This window comes from Catharus ustulatus, chromosome 2 (assembly GCF_009819885.2).
Source record: "Catharus ustulatus isolate bCatUst1 chromosome 2, bCatUst1.pri.v2, whole genome shotgun sequence".
In the NCBI taxonomy this organism is placed as follows: Eukaryota; Metazoa; Chordata; class Aves; order Passeriformes; family Turdidae; genus Catharus; species Catharus ustulatus.
Genome location: NC_046222.1, coordinates 43,679,214 through 43,699,515, shown reverse-complemented (window position 1 = coordinate 43,699,515; position 20,302 = coordinate 43,679,214). Strand labels below are relative to the sequence as shown.

The 20,302-nt window shown below is 36.7% G+C and overlaps 1 protein-coding gene across 2 annotated transcripts in view; it reads right to left on the bottom strand.

Annotated features, from left to right (window-relative positions):
• The window catches only part of DYNC2H1 (dynein cytoplasmic 2 heavy chain 1), a 154,930-nt gene that overhangs the window by 5,589 nt on the left and 129,039 nt on the right, over positions 1-20,302 (bottom strand). For both annotated transcript variants that reach the window (XM_033051487.2, XM_033051488.2), the window contains exons 86-87: positions 6,388-6,497; positions 5,985-6,066 (exon numbers count right to left, since the gene is read on the bottom strand). In XM_033051487.2, coding sequence (XP_032907378.1) covers positions 5,985-6,066; positions 6,388-6,497 — 192 coding nt within the window. The remainder of the gene's footprint in view (positions 1-5,984; positions 6,067-6,387; positions 6,498-20,302) is intronic.

The following is a 20,302-nucleotide window of genomic DNA, read 5'->3' as shown; positions in this document are numbered from 1 at the left end:
GACACAAAAAGATGGAATTAAACAGTAACACAACGGGAGTTACTGTCATACTTGAAAAGCAATGCTTTCCTCCCCAGTGTTAAGAGCTTTTCATTAATAATATATTAACTGTAAACTAGCTAAGACTACATTTTGCATTTTTAATATCTAATTATTCTTCTGATTGTAGACAGGCATTACAGTCTTCAAGAACTCACTTCTTTAAATTCATATTTCTCTTTTAATGCTGAGCTGGGGACTCTTACCTACAGTGTGCAAGATGCAGATGTACATATTCTAATAGGAAAAAAAATGTTATAAAACATTTTAAAAAGACATAGAACAAAGCTGTGTTTCTCCTTGGACAGACAGTGACCAGAGAAGTGACAATGTTCTTTGACGCAATCTGTGCTTCATACAGATTAGGATTTACAGTGAAACCACCAAAACTCTGGATAGTCTGACCCAAAACAACTCCAAATGGAAAGTTCAGAGTATAATTTTTGTGTAACTTTCACACAAATTTCAGAAAGATTCATCTCCTATGTTATTCTTTCTGTCCTTCTTGCTTTCTTCAGGGAATATTTTTAGGGAATATAATTAAATAAATAACCTTGGCAAAGTTATTGCACAAAGATTGGTTGGAGCTAGGGTGTTCAAAGCTCTGGACATCCTGAATATCTCTGAAAGAAATTTCTATAGAAGTGGGTCACCTATTGAAAAAACTTTTTACTGCACATTTCTTCTTTTGATATTGGCAGTCCCTTTGACATTACAGTTTTGTAAAATAATACCATTTGATCTCCTAGAAAACTTCCACTAACGGCAGAAACTCCTTTGAAGATTAAGACCAAATTTTTACTTTCATTCAATATGAAAAGACATTAATAAAAAAACCCAACAACACTAAAACAATGTACTTTCCAATACCATTTCGTTGAGTTTGCCCATAGCCCTGTTTTCATTTCTATAAAAAACAGTACAGAGAAATTGCAAGTACTATGAAAGACATTAATTTCACAGCATCTGTAATATAATCACAGTACCTTTGAAATTCAGCAGAGAGTAATGGCAGAGTTGACCATAATTTTTAATTCTTACAAAGAATTTGGCAGTTCACAGCTATTGGTACTAGTTTAGGTTTAAAAAAGTTATTTTTACACATTTCAGACAATGTTTCTTTAAAATACCTTTGTAGAAAGTGTGCTGATACTATGGTCCACAGCATGTCTGTTTCCAAATTTCAAATTCTCTGCAACAGATTTTCCCTTACTAATTAATGCCATCATTTTCCATGACACAATGCAAATGGCAGCAGACTTCAGGAAGTCATATTTTCACTTCATTACCTCTCCAGGCCTCCATCATTAATTTATTGATATTTCAGGATGGAGGTATACTGCAAAAAAAGACCTCTCTGGATGACTTATAATAATTTATCTGTCAGCTGCTAAGAGTATAGTTTTGATATTAATACTTGTATTGTGTATTTGAGACTTTCAATATTTTTTTATTTTTCACTATGTATATTAAGCTCTACCCAAGGTCATACTACTTACTACCCAACAAGTCTTTTGCCTTGTTTCTTTTTTTCTTTCACTTTTTCTCTACAATAAGGAAAATGGAATGCCAAAAAGAATGACTACCTGCTTTCGTACAACAGCACAATCAGTGCACAAAGCAAACAGAAGAGATGTATTTGCATATCAATATGTGATTATACTGCAAAGCCATACATTTTCAGTACCTTTTGTTAAAGCAATCCAGAGTGATATTAAAGAAGGTGTAATTTCATACAGATTGATTCTAAGTGATATTGAAGAAGGTGTAATTTTGTACAGATTGATTCTAAATCAAATATTCATCACATCCTACTAGCAGAGATCCACTCCACATTATACATCTAAACCATCACCTGAATTAACACTGATAATTTAACATCTGATTTGACAATTCATGTAAGAGTAAGGTGTGTTCTTGGCCTGATTGAGTGTTCCTCTGCCTACTTTGTAGTTTCACTGACAGTTCTAGCACTGCATGCCTCTAGCTTACAGATGATCACAGGGTATATTGTCTGTACTTTTAGGCAAAGAAAGATCAACTATCTACAACTGCTGAAGCTTGATACCATTTTTTAAAATCATGGCAAGACTGAAATAGCATTTTCATCATACAGATCATAAAGCGATCTCCTTCTTTTTCTTACCACAGAACAAATTCAAAGCCATCAAAACCTTTTAAAATTAAAGGCGAGAAAAAAATCTTGTAAAAGATGTCTTCAAAACCATGTCTCACAATTTTATTAAGAAAATTACATGATGTATGTGTGACTATCAGGTTTAAATTCATTCCTATTTGTGCCAACCCTTGAACAGAGACATTCTGTTAGATTTTTAAGTATTTGTCGATTCAGGGACTTGAACACAACTCACCCAGACCCTGAAACAGAGTCCCCCAACATTGTGAGTACAGAATCAAGTCTCTTAGTGGAGTTAGTTACATAAAATGAAATAAAAACATTAGCATCAATGGAGACTGATAAACGTCAGATTAGCCTATATCATGGTCTGGTTCCTGTAGAGGAGACTGGTAAGCTATAATTTCTGATTTAGGAGGGATAAAACAAGGTCCCAGCTATCTCACCACAGTATGTGTTTAAGGACTTATCTATTCTGCTGATTGAATTTTTTTTTTGAGCTCCCACTCAGAATAGCTTCCCATTCAACAAGGTTACCCTGAATTCTTGAAACGGCAGATACAATATTTACTTAAACAGTATTAAAATTCGTACTGCTCAGGTGAACCAACCTTAATGTACAATCAGAGGATCCTTATCAAATAAGACATATTTTAGAGATTGGTTTTTCTGAATCGATGACACTTTTACAGTCCCTGTGGTATATAGTTTTACTAGTCGGAAAGTTTCTCTTCAATTCTCCATGAGCATGAGGAAGGACTCATGGTAGATAAATCTAAATATTCAGCATTGCAAAGAGTTCCAAAGCCTTTCTGTTCATCAAAGATCAAAAGGAGCAGTGAAAATACTAGTAATTTCTTACTAATAGAGCATCAATGAGTATTTATCTTACAGAGAAAATGATAATATTCAAATTAAGTGAAGAAACTTGACAGGATTTTTATGTTTTGGTAAAAATAACCACTCACCTAATTTCTTGGACTATTCCTGGGGCAGACAATTTCTGTTTAAACAAGATTCTCTTTTGATTTTCAATTCCTCTTAGAACATGACACATTCTTGTAAAGCAATAGATTATATACATTAACCTTTTTGCCTATACATAATATAGACTGCTAACAATGTACAGTAAATTCACGAATACAAGCCGCACTGAGTATAAGCCGCATCTCTGGGTGTTGGCAAATATTTCGGTTTTTGTCCATAAATAAGCCGCACCTGAATATAAGCCGCTCTGTCGTTCGCAGCGAGGACCCGCATGCAACAAAGTTGCCAAATACTAACAGAACCGCGGGAGGGTGGGGTTTACTGGCTCAGCTAAGGCTGTGCAGGCTCGGCCCGCTAGGGGCTGCTGACGGGGCCAGGTGGCCCAGCCCGGCGCTGCCACTCGGGGCTGGCCGCTGCCTCTGGGTTCGCTCGCCCCGGCCCCGCTCCCGCTGCGGCGCTGGCCGGGCACGGAGAGAGCGCCCCGCTCACACCGCGGCGCCGGCTGGGCACGGAGCACCCCCTGCTCCTGCCACGGCGGCAGAGGGCTGGGGCAGAGCACCCCCCCCGTCCTCCCCGGGTTGCGGCAATGGCGGCGCGCCCCCCCCCCATCGTCCTCCCTGAGCTGCGGCAATGGTGGCGCCGCCCCCCCCGTCCTCCCCAGGCCGCGGCAATGGCGGCGCAGGGCCCCCATCGGCTCCCCGAGCCGCGGCAATGGCGGCGCGCCCCCCCCCCCCCCCCCCGTACTCCCCGAGTTGCGGCAATGGCGGCGCAGGGTCCCCCCGTCTCTCCCCTGGGCTGTGGCAGAGGAGGGAAGAAGAGAGCTCTCCCGCCTCTCTCCCCGCCCCCCGTGCTGCCTGCAGGGAGCCAGGGCAACACAGTAACACTGTAACAATCACGGAATGCCGGCTTTTACTGGCAGGTGCTTGGCTCGGCGCCCTGGCTGGCACGTCTGGGGTTGTAAATGTCAGAAAATTATTCACATATTAGCTGCCCCCGACTATTAGCCGCACTTCCGGGTTTCCACCAAAATTTTTGTCAAATTGCTGCGGCTTGTATTCGTGAAATTACTGTACTTTAACTAGTATTGCCAAAAACCTACCACAAACCATAGTGGTAGACAGTCTCAGACAGTAAAACATTTTAAACTTGAGTTAGAATTTTAATAAAAACTGGAGTAGTTACAAAACTCTTTTCTCACTTTCTTTATTTGCCAAGCAGCTATTTCAATCTGGCAACTGTAAAATATAGTGATATTATATAATCATAAATAAATACTAAATATTTAATATATTAATATACTGAAATATTGTTATTTAGGAGCTGAGGTACTTGACATTGACTTCTGAGGTACTTGACATTGACTTCTGAGGTACTTGACATTGACTTCTGACATTTTTCAAAAATGCTGAGATGGTTTCAAAGAACTTCAAGTTTCTACAGTCTGCAGCTGATAGCTTGCCTACTAGAATGACTGGTCTGAGATGTGAAACTCACTTTTGAATTAATGCTATGTCCTTAGAAACCCTGGCTGAATCTGTAACCTCAGACTATGTGATTTACAGGCTCTGAGGTTTGTCATATACCAGGTTTATTCCAAGTCCTAAAAGTCCCTTGGCTTATTTATCTCCAAGTTCTGCACTACTGTTTTCTCATGTTTCTTAAGAAATGAAGCAGGCAACTGTTACTCTTACTTAAATATCAAGATTGAAGTATTTGCAAAATTACATTCTCTAGTTCCAACAGAAATTAATTCAACAAAGTTCAAAAAACTGCACTGGGCAGATTGGATGATTACAGTTATCTTTACTGCCCTTACAACATATCATTATTTTAGGAATATGAAATCTTACATATTCTGTATTAATAATTTTTATAAGTGCCAGGAGCCAGCCCAGAACTTTAATATCTCCCACAGCCTTGTATCTGCATTATCAGACTGGAGAAGGTGCCCTGCTACTTGTTGTCTCCTAATCCAGCAATCCCTGCTTTAGCTGCATGTGGCCCACAGTCACTGATGATTGCCCTGCATCGGGCACAAGTGTCTCTGTCAGGATGTGGTTCTAAGGGCTCTGCTCCATGGAACTTGGAGCCACGTGGGATTAATTTGGGATCAACATACCTGTAGGCAGACACAGCACAGAAAACTTGTTTTGTCAATTCCCTATAAAATTAAGTAAAAAACGGGGCACAGAGGTCTGTGCTGACTAAAGTGGCAGTTTTACCTGGAATGTTAAGAAGTGAAATTAAACTATTTGAGGATTCATCTCTACTTTGCTGTCAAAGCAATCAGTGGTGACTTTATGGCTGCTGGGTGTAGGCTTAACTGGTCGTTTAAAAATTGTTGTGTTTTTACCATATCAAAAACTAGCCAACTTATAGCTTACTTTGGTTTATGTCCTTAGTAGTCTCCTTTGGGTGATTAAGGAAATGCTAACACATGGCCTTAGACTTACAGATTTACATGTGCATTTCCTCTGGCTACCAGCCACTCACCTACCTTGACAAGAGTGAGATTTTAACTCATGAAATTACAGCTTCAGTTTTCATCTAAGAAGTGGTTGAAGAGAATGGAGCAGTAAGTTTAATTTTAAAATCAGAACACTGACCAGGGAGGAGAAAAAAGATAACTGCTTTCCTTTTCTAATTTCTGTGTAATTTTGCACTGCCATTTTTGTAGCTGTACATCATTAACCAGTGTTTTTATCTCAGGTACACCAATTATTTATAGCTCACTTTTCCAGGGAACTTATGGACAGATGACTTGGACTATACTGATAAAACATCCTCTTAAAAATTTTAGTAAAACATCCTAGTAAAATACCTTAACTTGGAGTTTGCCTTCCTGTATTCGCCCTTTCCATGAAGCAGTAAATTTGAGACTGTCCACTGAACACCTCATTATTCTGCAATGGAAACACACAAACAGTAAATCTTACAGATGGGTAACAACAGGATATCAAATACAAAACCAAACCCAATGTATTTTCAATGTGTATCATCTCATACTAAGTCTTACTTTGAAGAAAAATACATCTCTAACTTAAAAAAAATATATATCAGCATTTAAACGGGTAAGAGCTATTTTGCTTCAAGGCAAGAAATAAAAATAAGATGACTGATGACAGCAATTGACATAACTTTTTGGATCTGTGTCCTGAAAATGAAATAACCATCCTCACACGTAAGGAACATTAGCACAAATAGGCACATTATTTTCCCCTCACCTTGCAGTCTCCTGGCGTAAGGCATTGAGAAATGTGTCTGGATGAAACAGCTCGGAAAGGTCAAGGGTGTCTGACAACAGTTTCTCTTTCTCTGCTTTTTCTACCCAATTCTAAAAGAGAGAATAAAAAAAATAATAAAAAAAAGAAATCCTGAAACAACTGAAATTATTATTTGATTTTTCAACATTTTGAGTTAATGTAGGTATGTCAATTATTATGATTAATAAAAAATGTTTGTGTAAACATACTGTAACCTCAAAGCTTAATATTAATTTCAATTATTTAAAACTGGTAAAAAGGAAATTAATACCCTTTTAAAATATAAAGAAAACCAGCAGTTTATGTGTAACATGACTCAACCATTCTAAATAAACTCATGTTTCATTCTTTGTTCATTGTAGCTTACTTTGTACAGTGAAAACTTATCATCATACAGTGAAAATTATAATTTCAACAATTTTATCATAGTTGAAACCCTATTTCACCTTTACTTACCGGGGAGTTTATGCTTTCCATCAAAATAGCTGCCATTTCTGTCTTTGCTTTAATAAGTTCAGGAAAATAACTGCATTCCTCTTAGGTATGCTTTAAGACCATTTTTTCATATAAATGGCATATTATATGGATGAAACACTTGACTCTCAATCTGCAGTAATAGCTTTTAAAAGTACTTGCCAACAGGTTTTCAAAATATTTCCTACTACTAGGTTGATGCTGCCATTTTTAGTATATTAGTTTGACATGTGAATTCACAGAATTTATTCTAACATAAAAACTGGCCTCTGTTATACTTGGCAATAAATGAGTCTAATAAAGTTAGGGAGAATAACTCAATTATCCTCACAAAGCACCTGCCCCAACCTTCTTCCGCCCTTTCTCACCAGCAGCTGTGAAGCCTGTTAGGAGCAGCAAGCTTGGAATTTGCCACCACTGCAACACCTCATGTGCCCATATGAGAAAAGAGACGCACATTGCACCTCCCAGTTGTAAATCACGCATCCTGAGAACTGCTATCTTAGTTTGATCCTCAAGACATCAACCAGCTCAGACAAAGCATTTGCTCTCTTTGGTTATTTAGGTACCTGACTGGTTATGCAACAGTCCAGGCTCAAAATCCTCTTCTGAAAATTTTGCAATGTATCTCTTTGGTACAATTTGTTTATAAGATATAGTCACAGTCCTTATTATGGCACTGTAGTATGAACCTGAAGCCACTGTATAACCCACCCTACAAGTAAGCTCCTCACAGACAGATCAAGTCTTCAAGGCCAGGCTGGATGTGGTTCTGAACAACCTGGCCTAGTGGAAGGTGTCCCTGCCCATGGCAGGGGGTCGAAACCAGATGATATTTAAGGTACCTTCCAACCCAAACCACTCTGTGATTCTACAAATACTAAGATAAAAACTAATCAGAGAATAAGATTCCACATGCTATCACTAAACAGAGAAAGCCCCACTCCTTTCTAAATACCAGCTCCCGGGAAATTATAAAATTCTGTAGTCAATGAATAGAAAAATCTTGGAAGTTACAGTCTCATCACACAATGTACCTGTCAAGCACCCATATCATGTTTTAAAAGTACTTTATTGTATTGTTTGAACCGCTGACAGATGAATAATTCCATAGAACCATTTTGGAAGTGACAAAGTCATAAAAAATGCACGTATCACTCAGTAAGTCTTATTTTATTTTGGCAGTGTGTCACACACATCTTCATAACGTTTCCACCATGTTCAAGCCTTTAATCAGTTTGTTTTTTTTTATCTGCCACATCCCTGATCATGAGCCCTCAACCCAAATGATTATGAATCAGTTCAGAGATTTTTGCCTTCCATTTTCATTAGGTAAATGTACATAGTTAAATGAATCTTGTCTGCATGATTCTTTTAATGACTTTATATAACTTTATATAACTTATGACTTTAATTTCTTTTATCATATAGCAGTAACTGTATTCTGGTTAGGAGAGGTTTTGTAAATTGCTTTGTGTAATAAAAGTAAACATCATTTCAACTTGTATTTAATATTGCTGTCATCAAATAAACTTTTAATGTAACTGCTAAAGAGAACCACTGTCAGGAACACAGATGTTTTTATTCCACCCAATTAAAAGACCAGTATGAGTGATATTAATTCTGAACACATATAATTAAGTAGCACTAGGATGTACACAACAAGAAAAACTTTCATTAGATCACAAAAGCAAAATTGTAATGGCTTGTACTGCTCTATATAAAGCTGAATATGTAGCTGATTTACATCCATTTAAATAAATAATTTTTGATGTAATCAAATATATTTTACAACCCAACTGTAAAAAATATCTTTATGCTTATTTTAGTCCTATAAGACCACATGACAGACTATTAGGGAAATGCTACAGTCTCTAAAGACAACACCACTCTATTAACAGATCATTTGCCACTGGTAGTCCCACTGCCACTGCCATAAGGCTGGAACAGATCAGTTGTTGATGGGAAGGAAATTTAAGCTAAGCTGCAGAAAGACTGAAGAGATGTTTCATTAAAGGGAGAAATCCGGTAACAGATAACATCCCACCCCCCCATCCAGCTCTGATAGAAAAATGTATTGACTGCATTTGTTGAAGTGATGAAAAGTTGTTTACTTCTTATTCATCTTGGATGGCCATGCAGCATTTCAGTCTGAAGGGATTTTTTCCATCACCAACTCATATAACTATATAACTGTTGTACCAACAATGTGGTCTACAAGTCCAAATATCCAAACCCTGAAAACATATTGATTTCAAAATCTAAAAAAAAAAAAAAAAAACCAAAAAAAAAACCCACCCCAACATCTATTACACACTCTTCTTTAAACTGTTTTTCAAAATTTCATTATTTCCATATTTTCTGAATATTTATTATTACAATTACACTAGAAATTTAACTGTATATGATACATTAATTTAGAAATTATGATTATAAATACACTATCAGAACCTACCAGCCATACCCAAAATGCTTGCAAAGCAATTCTTGGCAAGATATTGCAGAACTTCCATTAATTTGGGGCTCTGTTTGCCATAATAAAAAACAATTTCTTGGTTTTTTTTTTCCCCCTTACAAAAACAATTCTACAATCATGGTCTCAGGGGTTCAAATATTTTTTCATGCATCTTTACATCCAATAAATTCCACTTTCTGAGAGAAATCTTCCTTATAATCCCAAAGCAAAATGAGCGCCTCACTGAAGAGTGGAAAGAATAAGGAGGATGCCAGATTTTTACATTATTATTTATACAGCTTTAGGATCACAGAACTCGTCTAAAATGAAGTTTCACTAGTTTTAATTAATTCCAAATGCAGATTCTTCTACTGCATTTTTCTATTGCTGTGGTCCCCAAAAAGAACTTATACTGAAAATCATATAAATCATCACAGAAATGATTTCAATTTTGTGCCTAGATGGAAAATTGTATTCAGTGTTACATGTATATACATAGCCGGAACCACACAGTATAATTGTGTTTTTCTACTAGTTTTAGAAGTTTTCTACATTACTAGGGAAAGCAATGCAGAACTTTGGCTAAGTCTGAGAGCAGATGGTGAGTAGCACTGCTAGGCTGTAAGTACTCAGTTAACTGGAGTTTAGACTGAGCAAAGCTCCAACAAGCAGTCCCATTTTCCTCACGGTACAGCAGCTGTTCTACAGGTATGCTCCTAAGTGCAGGCATTCAGTGGCAAACACTAGCAGGAGTGACAGTATTACAGCTCAAAGAAATGAAATAGAGGGAATTTTCCAGGCATTGAGCCCAGAGGGGGTAATACCTAGGGTTCTGAGGAACAACTGGTGTACAATTCGCTCCCTTGTGGTAATTGTTTGTATGTGAAATCCTCAAGCCATTATTCTTGAGGTAGTTATCCTTTATTAAATGAACATGTGAATACTGCAGTATTTCAGGTATATGGTAAGGTGTTGCCCCATACTTATTAATGATAAATAACACAGTAATTTAATTTGGAGTTTATGTTTGGTTTTAAAATTTCCTTTCCTTTCCTTTCCTTTCCTTTCCTTTCCTTTCCTTTCCTTTCCTTTCCTTTCCTTTCCTTTCCTTTCCTTTCCTTTCCTTTCCTTTCCTTTCCTTTCCTTTCCTTTCCTTTCCTTTCCTTTCCTTTCCTTTCCTTTCCTTTCCTTTCCTTTCCTTTCCTTTCCTTTCCTTTCCTTTCCTTTCCTTTCCTTTCCTTTCCTTTCCTTTCCTTTCCTCAGACAAAAACCACTGGTTACTGCTTTAAACAAAATACTATTAAAGCTTTATTTCAGTGTGGCACACCTCAGAGCCCCCCTGTCTGTTGAGGAAATCTGAACAATAGCACAACAGCACACTGTTGCAGCACGAATGTTCCAGGTCCCTTAGCAGCAGCATGCTGGCTAACCATGTGCTAGAAGCAGATACACAGTAAGGCACAGTTGACAGAAACATTAGCAATTGTGATCTCATTCTGGTTACTGTATTAGTTCATTTTTATCAAAACAGGAACCTAACTTCCCCTGAATTTCTGTTTCCTACATTTAATACAGACATCAGAATGATGCATAAGAACTGGAACAACATACTGACAAGTTCATGATTGATGTATATCAAAAATACCTACTTTCAGATACTTCCTGTATGATCACCAAACACAGAATCCAGTTGGGCAATACTCTTATGCTTCATGCCTTCTAGTCTCTTCTTTCCCAAGTACATCAGTCACCAGGCACTGGACTGCATTTGCAGCTACACAGCAGAGTTTAACTGGGTAAGGAAGTCTAAGAACTGCAACTACTCCTTGGCGGAACCAACTCCCCATCTCCAAAAATAAGTTCCAGGGGATTGAAAACAGTGGCATGCAGTATTACTTTGTAGATAACAGACTAGACTGCCTACAATAATACTCGGACAAAGTCAGGACTACATCAGACATAAATCCTTCACGGAGCTCTGGAGCTGGGATGCTGAAATCTATATTGCAATAGTGCTAGTGTGACTAAACAGGGGTACAGAATACTCAGTATATTAGCCACTGGTAATAATGGGAGGCACTGCAGTAATTTGCTTTACAGTACCAGCTTGAAGGCTATGTTCCAATGAATAGAGCCAACAGAGAACTGTTTCCTTTGCTAAGGTTCGTTTTCCCTGGTGACACCCCATGAGATACAGATTTTCCACTAGCATCTCCCTCACAGTCCTTGTCCTCCACTGAAACAATGACCCCTTGAACAGCAGTCAGAGGTCTCTCTCTTTTTTTTTTTTTTTCTTTCTTGTTTACCTGTCATTTATTTTTTGTTAACATCCTCTCTTAAGGCTGGTAAAATACAGAGAAAATCTCTCACCCATGCCTGTGTCACAGAACTCTACTATATAAGTAACTATTGAGGTTTAACCTAACTCTCAGATAAGTAAGAATGTTAATCAGAATAAAGCAAACTAATCAGAAATTGTTTAACTCTGTGGGGTCTATATCCCAAATATCTAAAAGATACTACAATTTAAAGGTAAAAAAGGAAATCTGTTGTTTTTTTGTTTTTTGGTTTTTTTACATGAGAAAAAGGGATCACAGAATGGAAACAGTAGTTGATGCAATTCTATTTAAACAAAGGAAGTAAATGATGTCATGGCTAGTCTGTGATGTGGCATCCTGGCACACCATGCTGGCACACCATGCCAGCTCATGCTAAAGCTGCTTACACTCCATTAGACAGAACACTCCAACACAGAATTACTGCTCAGACTAGCAAATAGTTTGTTCAAAAAAGAACAACTTTGTGTAGAGTATAATTGTTTCTTTAAATTGATGCAGTAAGATGGTATGGATTGTTGTTTGCTCTGACATTACGAAGCTAAGGTAGTTAGCATAAAGGTACCTCAAGTGCAGCATATCAGCTCTCTGAAGCTCATAAAGCCTTTTATTAAACCCAAAAGCAAATTTCTTTTGTTGTGGTCAATCCCAAAAGAACAGCTCATCATAAAGGCTGTAGGTCTCTTTCAGATGTCCTGTCACGCTTGAGAGCTAATAGAACGCATAAAGCTTCATTCACACCTGTTCTCAGGAAGCAACCCAGAAAAGCATACATTAGGGAGGAATCTAAGGAAAAAATATTACACATTTTGTTAAACAGTACACTTTTTTCTGGGTCATTTTTTCAAATTAATTTGTTTTTCTTTTTTTTTAAGCTCTAATGGCTTTAGTTTTAAAATTACTTCCATTATAGAAATAATTTATTCATTAAATTAAACATTTTGGCGCCCAATCCAATTGCAATTCAGAGTAGCTCCAAATTCAACACCAATTTAGGTAGCTCTAGTTCTGTCTCTCCAAAGATACCTCCACAAATCATCTATTTCCACAAACCTCTCTGGACAATATGTGCAATATTTTTCAATTTAGAAGCCAAAAACTGGGCAAGTGTTTCAGATGTGGCCTCAAAAGTATAGAAGAAATAATAACTCCCTTTGGCCTTTGGTAAGGTCATAGGAATTTTGCATTTCTATGGCATCTTTGGATACACACATTTTTTTTCAGTTTTATTATTCTAACAATATCTTAACATGCTTCTTATTTGATGGATTCTTCTGTTGATATATTCAAATCATTACTTTTTGCTTCCTCAGGGTGATAAAATACATGGATACACATGACAGAATAAATCTTTTTCATAGCTTTGTAATCTGCATATCTGAAGAATGAACAATATTTGGTTAAGTTCTAAATTATTTACTGCCTTTTGCCTGATATATAGGCAATTTAAATTGCTTAATTTATCACAAAGGATAATAAAATATTAGACTTAAGACTGAAAATATTAATGATAGAGAACCTATAAGAAAACACACTGTATATATAAGGAAAAGCACATACAACACTGTGCAACAGTATAAACCTGACAGGAATTTTGAAATTCAAGTTCAGATATAGAGAACAGATTGCTCATTGGATCATAACTCTCTTAGTTCAGAGTGATTGTGTGGACACAAATATATCAATATGCTTTTGCACATTCTCCTTTGGTTTCTTTTTTCTTCTATTATGTACCTTCCTGAATATTTAGAGACAAAGACCACACAAAAAGAACTCTACCAGGACAACAAAATGAACAAAACCCCAAATCTGAATGCCTTTTTTGTTGACTGTAGTTTTAAAATGCAGTCATGTCTCTTTACAGAATTGCTGAGTGCATTTTTATCCTGCTCTGATTGTTTTATTTACTGTGAATTCCCAATAGTAAAACTACTGCACACTCAACAGATAAAGAAGAGTTCAGTTAATAATTATTCTTATGACTATTTTCCTTCACAAACTAAATTTATGGTGACAGCCTTGAAACTTAAAAGGCTCTGAAATGTTAAATATTTTTAATGTATTTTCAAAGGGATACAATATGAAACTGTTATAATTTCAAATTCAGTAATACGGCATCTCCTTCAAAGAGAGAAAGATAGGTCAAGATGTGGCTAGATTTCTGTCTTCCCCCAAAGAAATGCCAAAAAATCTGCTAATTAGAGATGATGCTCGCTTGTGCAATAGAAATCTGCTTCTTATAAAAAATGGGCTTTTTAAAATATATATCTGCCAATTATATTTGAGAAATAGTTACCATTGCATGCTACCATTGATTTTGACCAATTAAAATCTCAAAACAGGAGATGAATTATTTTCCAAACTGTTACACCAAACCAGTTCCCAGCAACGATCTAGAGGTTAAAAAAGAGCCACAATCACACTACCTTTTAGTTACAAAGCTGTCTTACTGCTCTATGCAATTTATTTCTACGTATGAGCTTCTAACTATGAAATCAGAATTACAAATAAAACAATAAAGGATTTTTCATAGATTGCTTACTTTTAGTAGAATATTTCTGTCAGTATAGTCGTGATCAGAACAGCAAGTTACTGTAACCAAGGGCAAGTCCTGCCTAACCAAACTATGGACTTTTATGATGGAGTGTTTGGAGCACAGGGAGAGAGAAGGGCCAAGAATCTGGATTTATGGGCATCTCTCTGGATTTCTTTGCAAAGCCTTTGATATGGTCTCTCACAACATCATTCTCTTTAAGCTGGAGATAGATGGATGTCATGGGTAGATTGTGAGATGGGTAACAAATTGGCTGGATGGTCACATCCAGAGAGTGGTCATCAATGACTCAGAGTCCCAGTGAATCTCTTGAGGTTTAGCAAGACCAGCTACAAGGTGCTGCACCTGGGTCAGGGCACCCCCTGGTACCAGCACAGGCTGGAGATGAGCAGATGCAGAACAGCCTGTTGAGAAGGACTTGGGGGTGGATGAAAGGCTGGACATGAGCTGTCAATGAGCACTCACAGCCCAGAAAGCCAAAGGTGTCCTGGACTGCATCCAATGGTGGGCAGCAGGGACAGGGAGGGGATTCTGCCCCTCTGCTCTGTGAGACCCCACCTGCAGTGCTGCATCCAGCTCTGGGGGCCCAGCACAGGGAGGACAGGGACCTGCTGGACAGAGTCCAGAGGAGGGACACCAGGATTATCAGAGGGATCATTGGATTCCTCCTATGAGGAATGGCTGAGAGAATTGGGATTGCTCATTCTGGAAAAGAGAAGGCTTCAGGGAGACCTAACTGCAACCTCCCAGTACCTGATGGGAACCCTACAACAATGATGTAGAGAGACTATTTACAAGGGTATGTAGTGACAGGACTAGGGGTAATGGCTTCAAACTCAAAGAGAGTAGATTTAGATTAGCTATTAGGGAAGAGATTTTTCCCTGTGAGGGGATGAGGTTTTGGAACAGATTGCCCAGAGAAGCTGTGGATGCCCCACTCCTGGAAGTGTTCAAGGCCAGGCTGGATGGGGCTCTGAGCAATCTGATCTAGTGAAAGGTGTCCCTGCCCACGGCAGGGGGTTGGAACCAGATGGTCTCTAAGGTCCCTTCCAACCCAAACCTCTCTCTGATTCTAAGTTGTCTAGAAAAATCAAAGCAGATTGATGGGATGAACCTACAAACTGGTGCATTAGAATGTGCTGCAGTCTTCTCATTTATTAATGGATGGAATTTAAAATTACCAGTCTTTGACAGAATAACATAAGGACTCATTTTCATATGTGAATGATAATAACATCATTTTCTACCACTTGTACTAAAATTAACCTTTCTTGCTTGAGATTTTGTCAGACAAGACTATCCATTTTACTCTGATTTCTCTTTTGAAGACAGCTCTGCCCATGATAAAGGAGATAGAGTGAAAAACAAGTTATTAGAAACAGAACAATCTACATTTTAATTTAGACAGATTAAATGCATAAAATTGAGTAATATTTTATCATTTCATTGTTTCAGATTTATTCTTGTATTGTGAAAATATAACTTGTAGCTGAAAGAGAAAAATCAATGAATGATGATTATTTTATTAGTTTAAATAAAGGATATCAACTACAGCTTTATATTTTATATATAGTACAGCTTTTTGTAATCTACTAAGTAAATAAATATTATTTTGCATCCATTGAAGAAATACAGAATACTAAATCTAGGGTTTTTTAAATCTAAACCTAAGTTAGCAAAATAATAGAATTTTCTTTACAATATGGTAATTTCTCAGCGACATAATGTTTTCAGAGACAATGACCTGGGTTTGTCTCCTTCAACACTTACAAAAATATTTTTATGAGTAATTATCTCCTGCAATAAATATTTTATAATCAAAGAGCTGAATAATTGGTTAGTGGTATGACAAGGGGTGCTGCTCAAACTTCTGGTTACAAGGTAGAATTTCATAATTTCAACAGAACAGCTATTCTCACAAAACATGCTTAGAATTTCAAGAGTGCAATGAACAGACACCAAATTCTGTTGAAACAGCTTACTGTTCTCAACACTTAAGCCTGACTTTTATTAAAAAGCCCATAATTTGTGGATGCCTCAGTTTAACAGAGCATCTAACACTCACTGGGAATAAGCTTCAACAGTTCTCAATGAAACCAAAAGAAATGCAGGTAGCAATACTTTCCCTTCTCCAATGCTGCTTTTTAAAAACTGTTTTTCCAGTTTTTTGTGCAACTGTTTTTTTTTGCAAAACACAGGATGTTTTTCCAAAACTTGACGTGAGTCTTGCTCAACTGAAATTATTTACCTTTGAAATAGCACAGTTTGCAGATTTAGTGTTAAAACCCACTGTATTTTGGAGGAAAACAAACATTTCACCACCACCAAAAAAAAAAAGTTATTCTTAGTTTTGGGCATCACAATATATGAAAGACATTACGTTATTAGAGAGTGTCGCAAGGAGGACTGTAAATATGGTGAAGGGCCTGGAGGGGAAACTGCATCAATGCATGTACACAGGTTCCTGTAAGAGCACAAAATATGCTTCAGCTTCTGCTTTAATTTCCTTGGATATTAGCTCTTACTTCAATGGATAACTCCTATTATCCGCCCATGTCCAAAAATTTCATCTCACATTCTGTTTGGTCCCTTGTTTGGATGGTGCATCTTTACAAAGCACTGCTGCTCTGTATCAGCCATTACCTCATCAATGCAATCTAACTGAGACAGTGGTTAAAAGGGACATGATAAAACAGCTGCTAAGAGCTTCACATTTGCCTATTAGAGACAAATAAAACATATCTTTTAGCACTACTCGCAAATTTCCAAATTTTACCAAGCAATTATCAATTAGATAAAAGGTCTTAAAAGACATGTCCTGGCTGATAAATTTGGAACAAAGTGAAATTATGCTGCAACATGATGAGAACTGAGGGAGCCAACTGAGGATCAGTTCCTTAGAATGTTAGGCTGCAGTTTTATTTTTGTTTTGATATTCATGACAGCTAAAGAAGAGAAGCCAAGAAAAGTAGCAGAAAAATGCTAATTCTTCAGAATAATATGGAACTAAAATAATGGAATAGGTGGATTTAAAACACATTACTTTTATGAATTTTTGTGCTTCAATATTAGAATCCTAAATCTGGAGTATTCTGCACTCCACAGATACCTAGGTAACATCTGTTCAAACAGAGAGTCATGAGAGGAACAATGACAAGGTAGGGAACCAGCCAACCTAATCCATCTGAATCAGTCTCTCCTAAAATGGTAAAAGACAAGCCACTAAGCTACTGGCCCTGCTGCAAACTCTGCTAAGACAAGTATTAGAAAACACTCTGGAAAGTAAGTGGGATTACTTGGACTGGGACAGGCCTTGTAATGGAGTGCCCAAGTGGATGAATAGTGGGACTGAGCATGACTATTCTGGATTTGTACAAGATTTATTATGTGAATTCTTTAACCTGGTGAAAATCGAGAGGACTTGATTCCCTTGGTTTTCTAAGAGCAGCCTTTCTGCCTGTTATCAGTGAATGAAAATTTAATATATCTGCCTGGATACTGGGGTGTGAAGGAGAAATTCTGGACTTCCTATTCCCAGAAGGTTTTATAGCATATTCAGCAGGCAATTTCCAAGAGTTCAAACCTCATATACCTTGGGCATCCAACCCACCTTTCTGGGGATCTAATTGTTGAAAGAGAGGAATAGGGTTCCAAAACAGGAACAAAGTCATTCTTTCTTAAATAGTAAAAGACCATTAAAATAGTAAAAATCTTACACTAGGTGATCAAACTGGTATTGAAGTTAAACATTACTACCTTAGATTTTACTCAGAATGGGAAGGGACAAGAGAACAGCATCCCAGAAGATTAATAAAAGTCTCTTGAAAAAATATGAAATTGAACTTCTTTATATACTAGGAGTACTTTATAGATAAATGCACAATTTCAACAACAACCTTTCATAAATTATGCAACTAAAAACTTTCAGTATTCATAAACATTTCCTTGATTAGAACTCTGAAACTGGTGCTTATGATTCTGAGGTCAGAATGTACATGGTGGGACTTTTAGCAGCTCTCTAACCAAGCAGTCATCCAAAGGAAGAGCTGTTTTTGTAAATGACTTAAAACCAGCAGAGTCCAAAAGAATGAAATAAAAGGTCTTTGTGGAATAAGGAGGGTTTAGAGTTCTTTTCTGAAAAGGTGAAGTTAAGCTCTATTTATTTTTTTCTGTGGAAACAAAAATCAATTTCCAATTTGTTGACCTGAAACAATTTTTTAAGGTTGCTATTCAGCTGACATTTGCCTGGGCTGCTGTTTTGCCTCTTAATAGCTGCAGTTCTGAGTCTCCTCTCTCTCCTTCTTTCCTGCAGGTATCCATAGCCATGAGAAAACAATTATCTAGAGACTGGGATGCTCTTAACACCACTGTTGCTGAGCTATGGTGATAAACCACAGAAAACATTTAGGGTGCCATCACGAAGAAACTGACAGTATAAGGACCAAGAATTAAAATTTATACAATGATCACTGATGATTCATACATTTCATATCTTAATGCTGATAACAAATATATCACTGTAGAGAGACAAGCTGAAACACACTGTTATAAAGTTCAATGTCAGCACTGCTAATTGAAGTATTCAAAACGCCATCTTAGAAGAGTGTTCAATACATAAATTTTGTTTCAATTTAAATTAAAAGCTATCATCCAGGTATCAGAATTTTTACCTGGGAAGAAATTACTTATTTACATCACATCTGTCACCATAACATAGTACACAGCAGTACATGCCTCTACTGCATTTTGCATATACAAATTTCTTCACACTTTCAAAAGGCAGTTTTCTTTTTTTTTTTTTAATTTTTGCTATTTACTGAGTGAATTCAGACCTAAAAAATGCAACACCTGTTGTTTTCCTGCCTGTTGTTGTGTAATGCTCTCAGAACATCTTTACACTTCCATAAATTCAGCTATAAATATTTTACCATCTGGCCTATATTTTGTGTTCCTCCCCATTCCCATTAAATTGCAGTTGCTTTCATTGTTTTCTCCACTGGTAGCAAACCTCTTGACAAGGCAGCCTTTAACTAATAACCTAGGTAGAAACTTAACCCATCCTTAATAAATGTAATCCTTCAGTACAACTTTGATCTTTCAACATCTCCTATTTCACCTTAAAAATGCCTAAATCAAACCTGTCTCAAACAGTAAAGTATAAGTCAATATCTTACAGTCAATGAAACAGAGGGACATAAGAGTTACTATAAAAAAACGCTTATAAAGTTGGTCATATAAAACTAAACTAATCCAAAATATGGCATTTATTGAAATATAAATCAGAGGATAATTTTCAGAGTTATAAGGTATCTTTATTGAAACCTTTATTGAATTTCTGAATAATAAATCTAGAATTAAATACTGATTAATTACATTTATAAAATCAATAATGAAAAGTCACAAATAGAAAATCTAATTAAAAAATGATCAGGACTAATCAGGAAAGTGTAATGGTCACAATCATGATTTGGAATCACATTAAAGGAAAAAAGATGATTCAACCAAAATGTCCAATTAGAAACAATCAACATTTTTCTAGTAATATACAGTATAGAAATATAGAAATTGTATTTCAGATGTGATTTGACTAGAAGCTTGAGATGCAAAACAGACTGATACTGTATTATTAAGAATTTCTCCAAACACAACTATATTACATATTTGACATTAAAGAAATAAAATGAGACAACCAGCAGCTGTTATCTCAAATAAAAATTTAACATAATTTACTGCTTATGGACACAGTCAAGTATCTACTGTAAGGCTATGCCTTAATAATCTTTCTCTCTTTTACAATAAATAACTGTTAAAAACTGTAAATGATTCTTTCACAATAACTTTCATGAAAATGACTAATCCAAATGTCCCATTTTGTCAGTAGTTTGGGCAATGAGAAAGGAAGATTACTATCATGGTAATGCAGCAAGTATAATGCAGCACATTAGTCAACAGCAGTAATATACAGAAATAAAAACTTTTGGGATATGTGGGGTTGAAAATCATCTATTATTACTAACACTAATTTCATCCTGTTATTTCATCCTGTTCATACCTCAG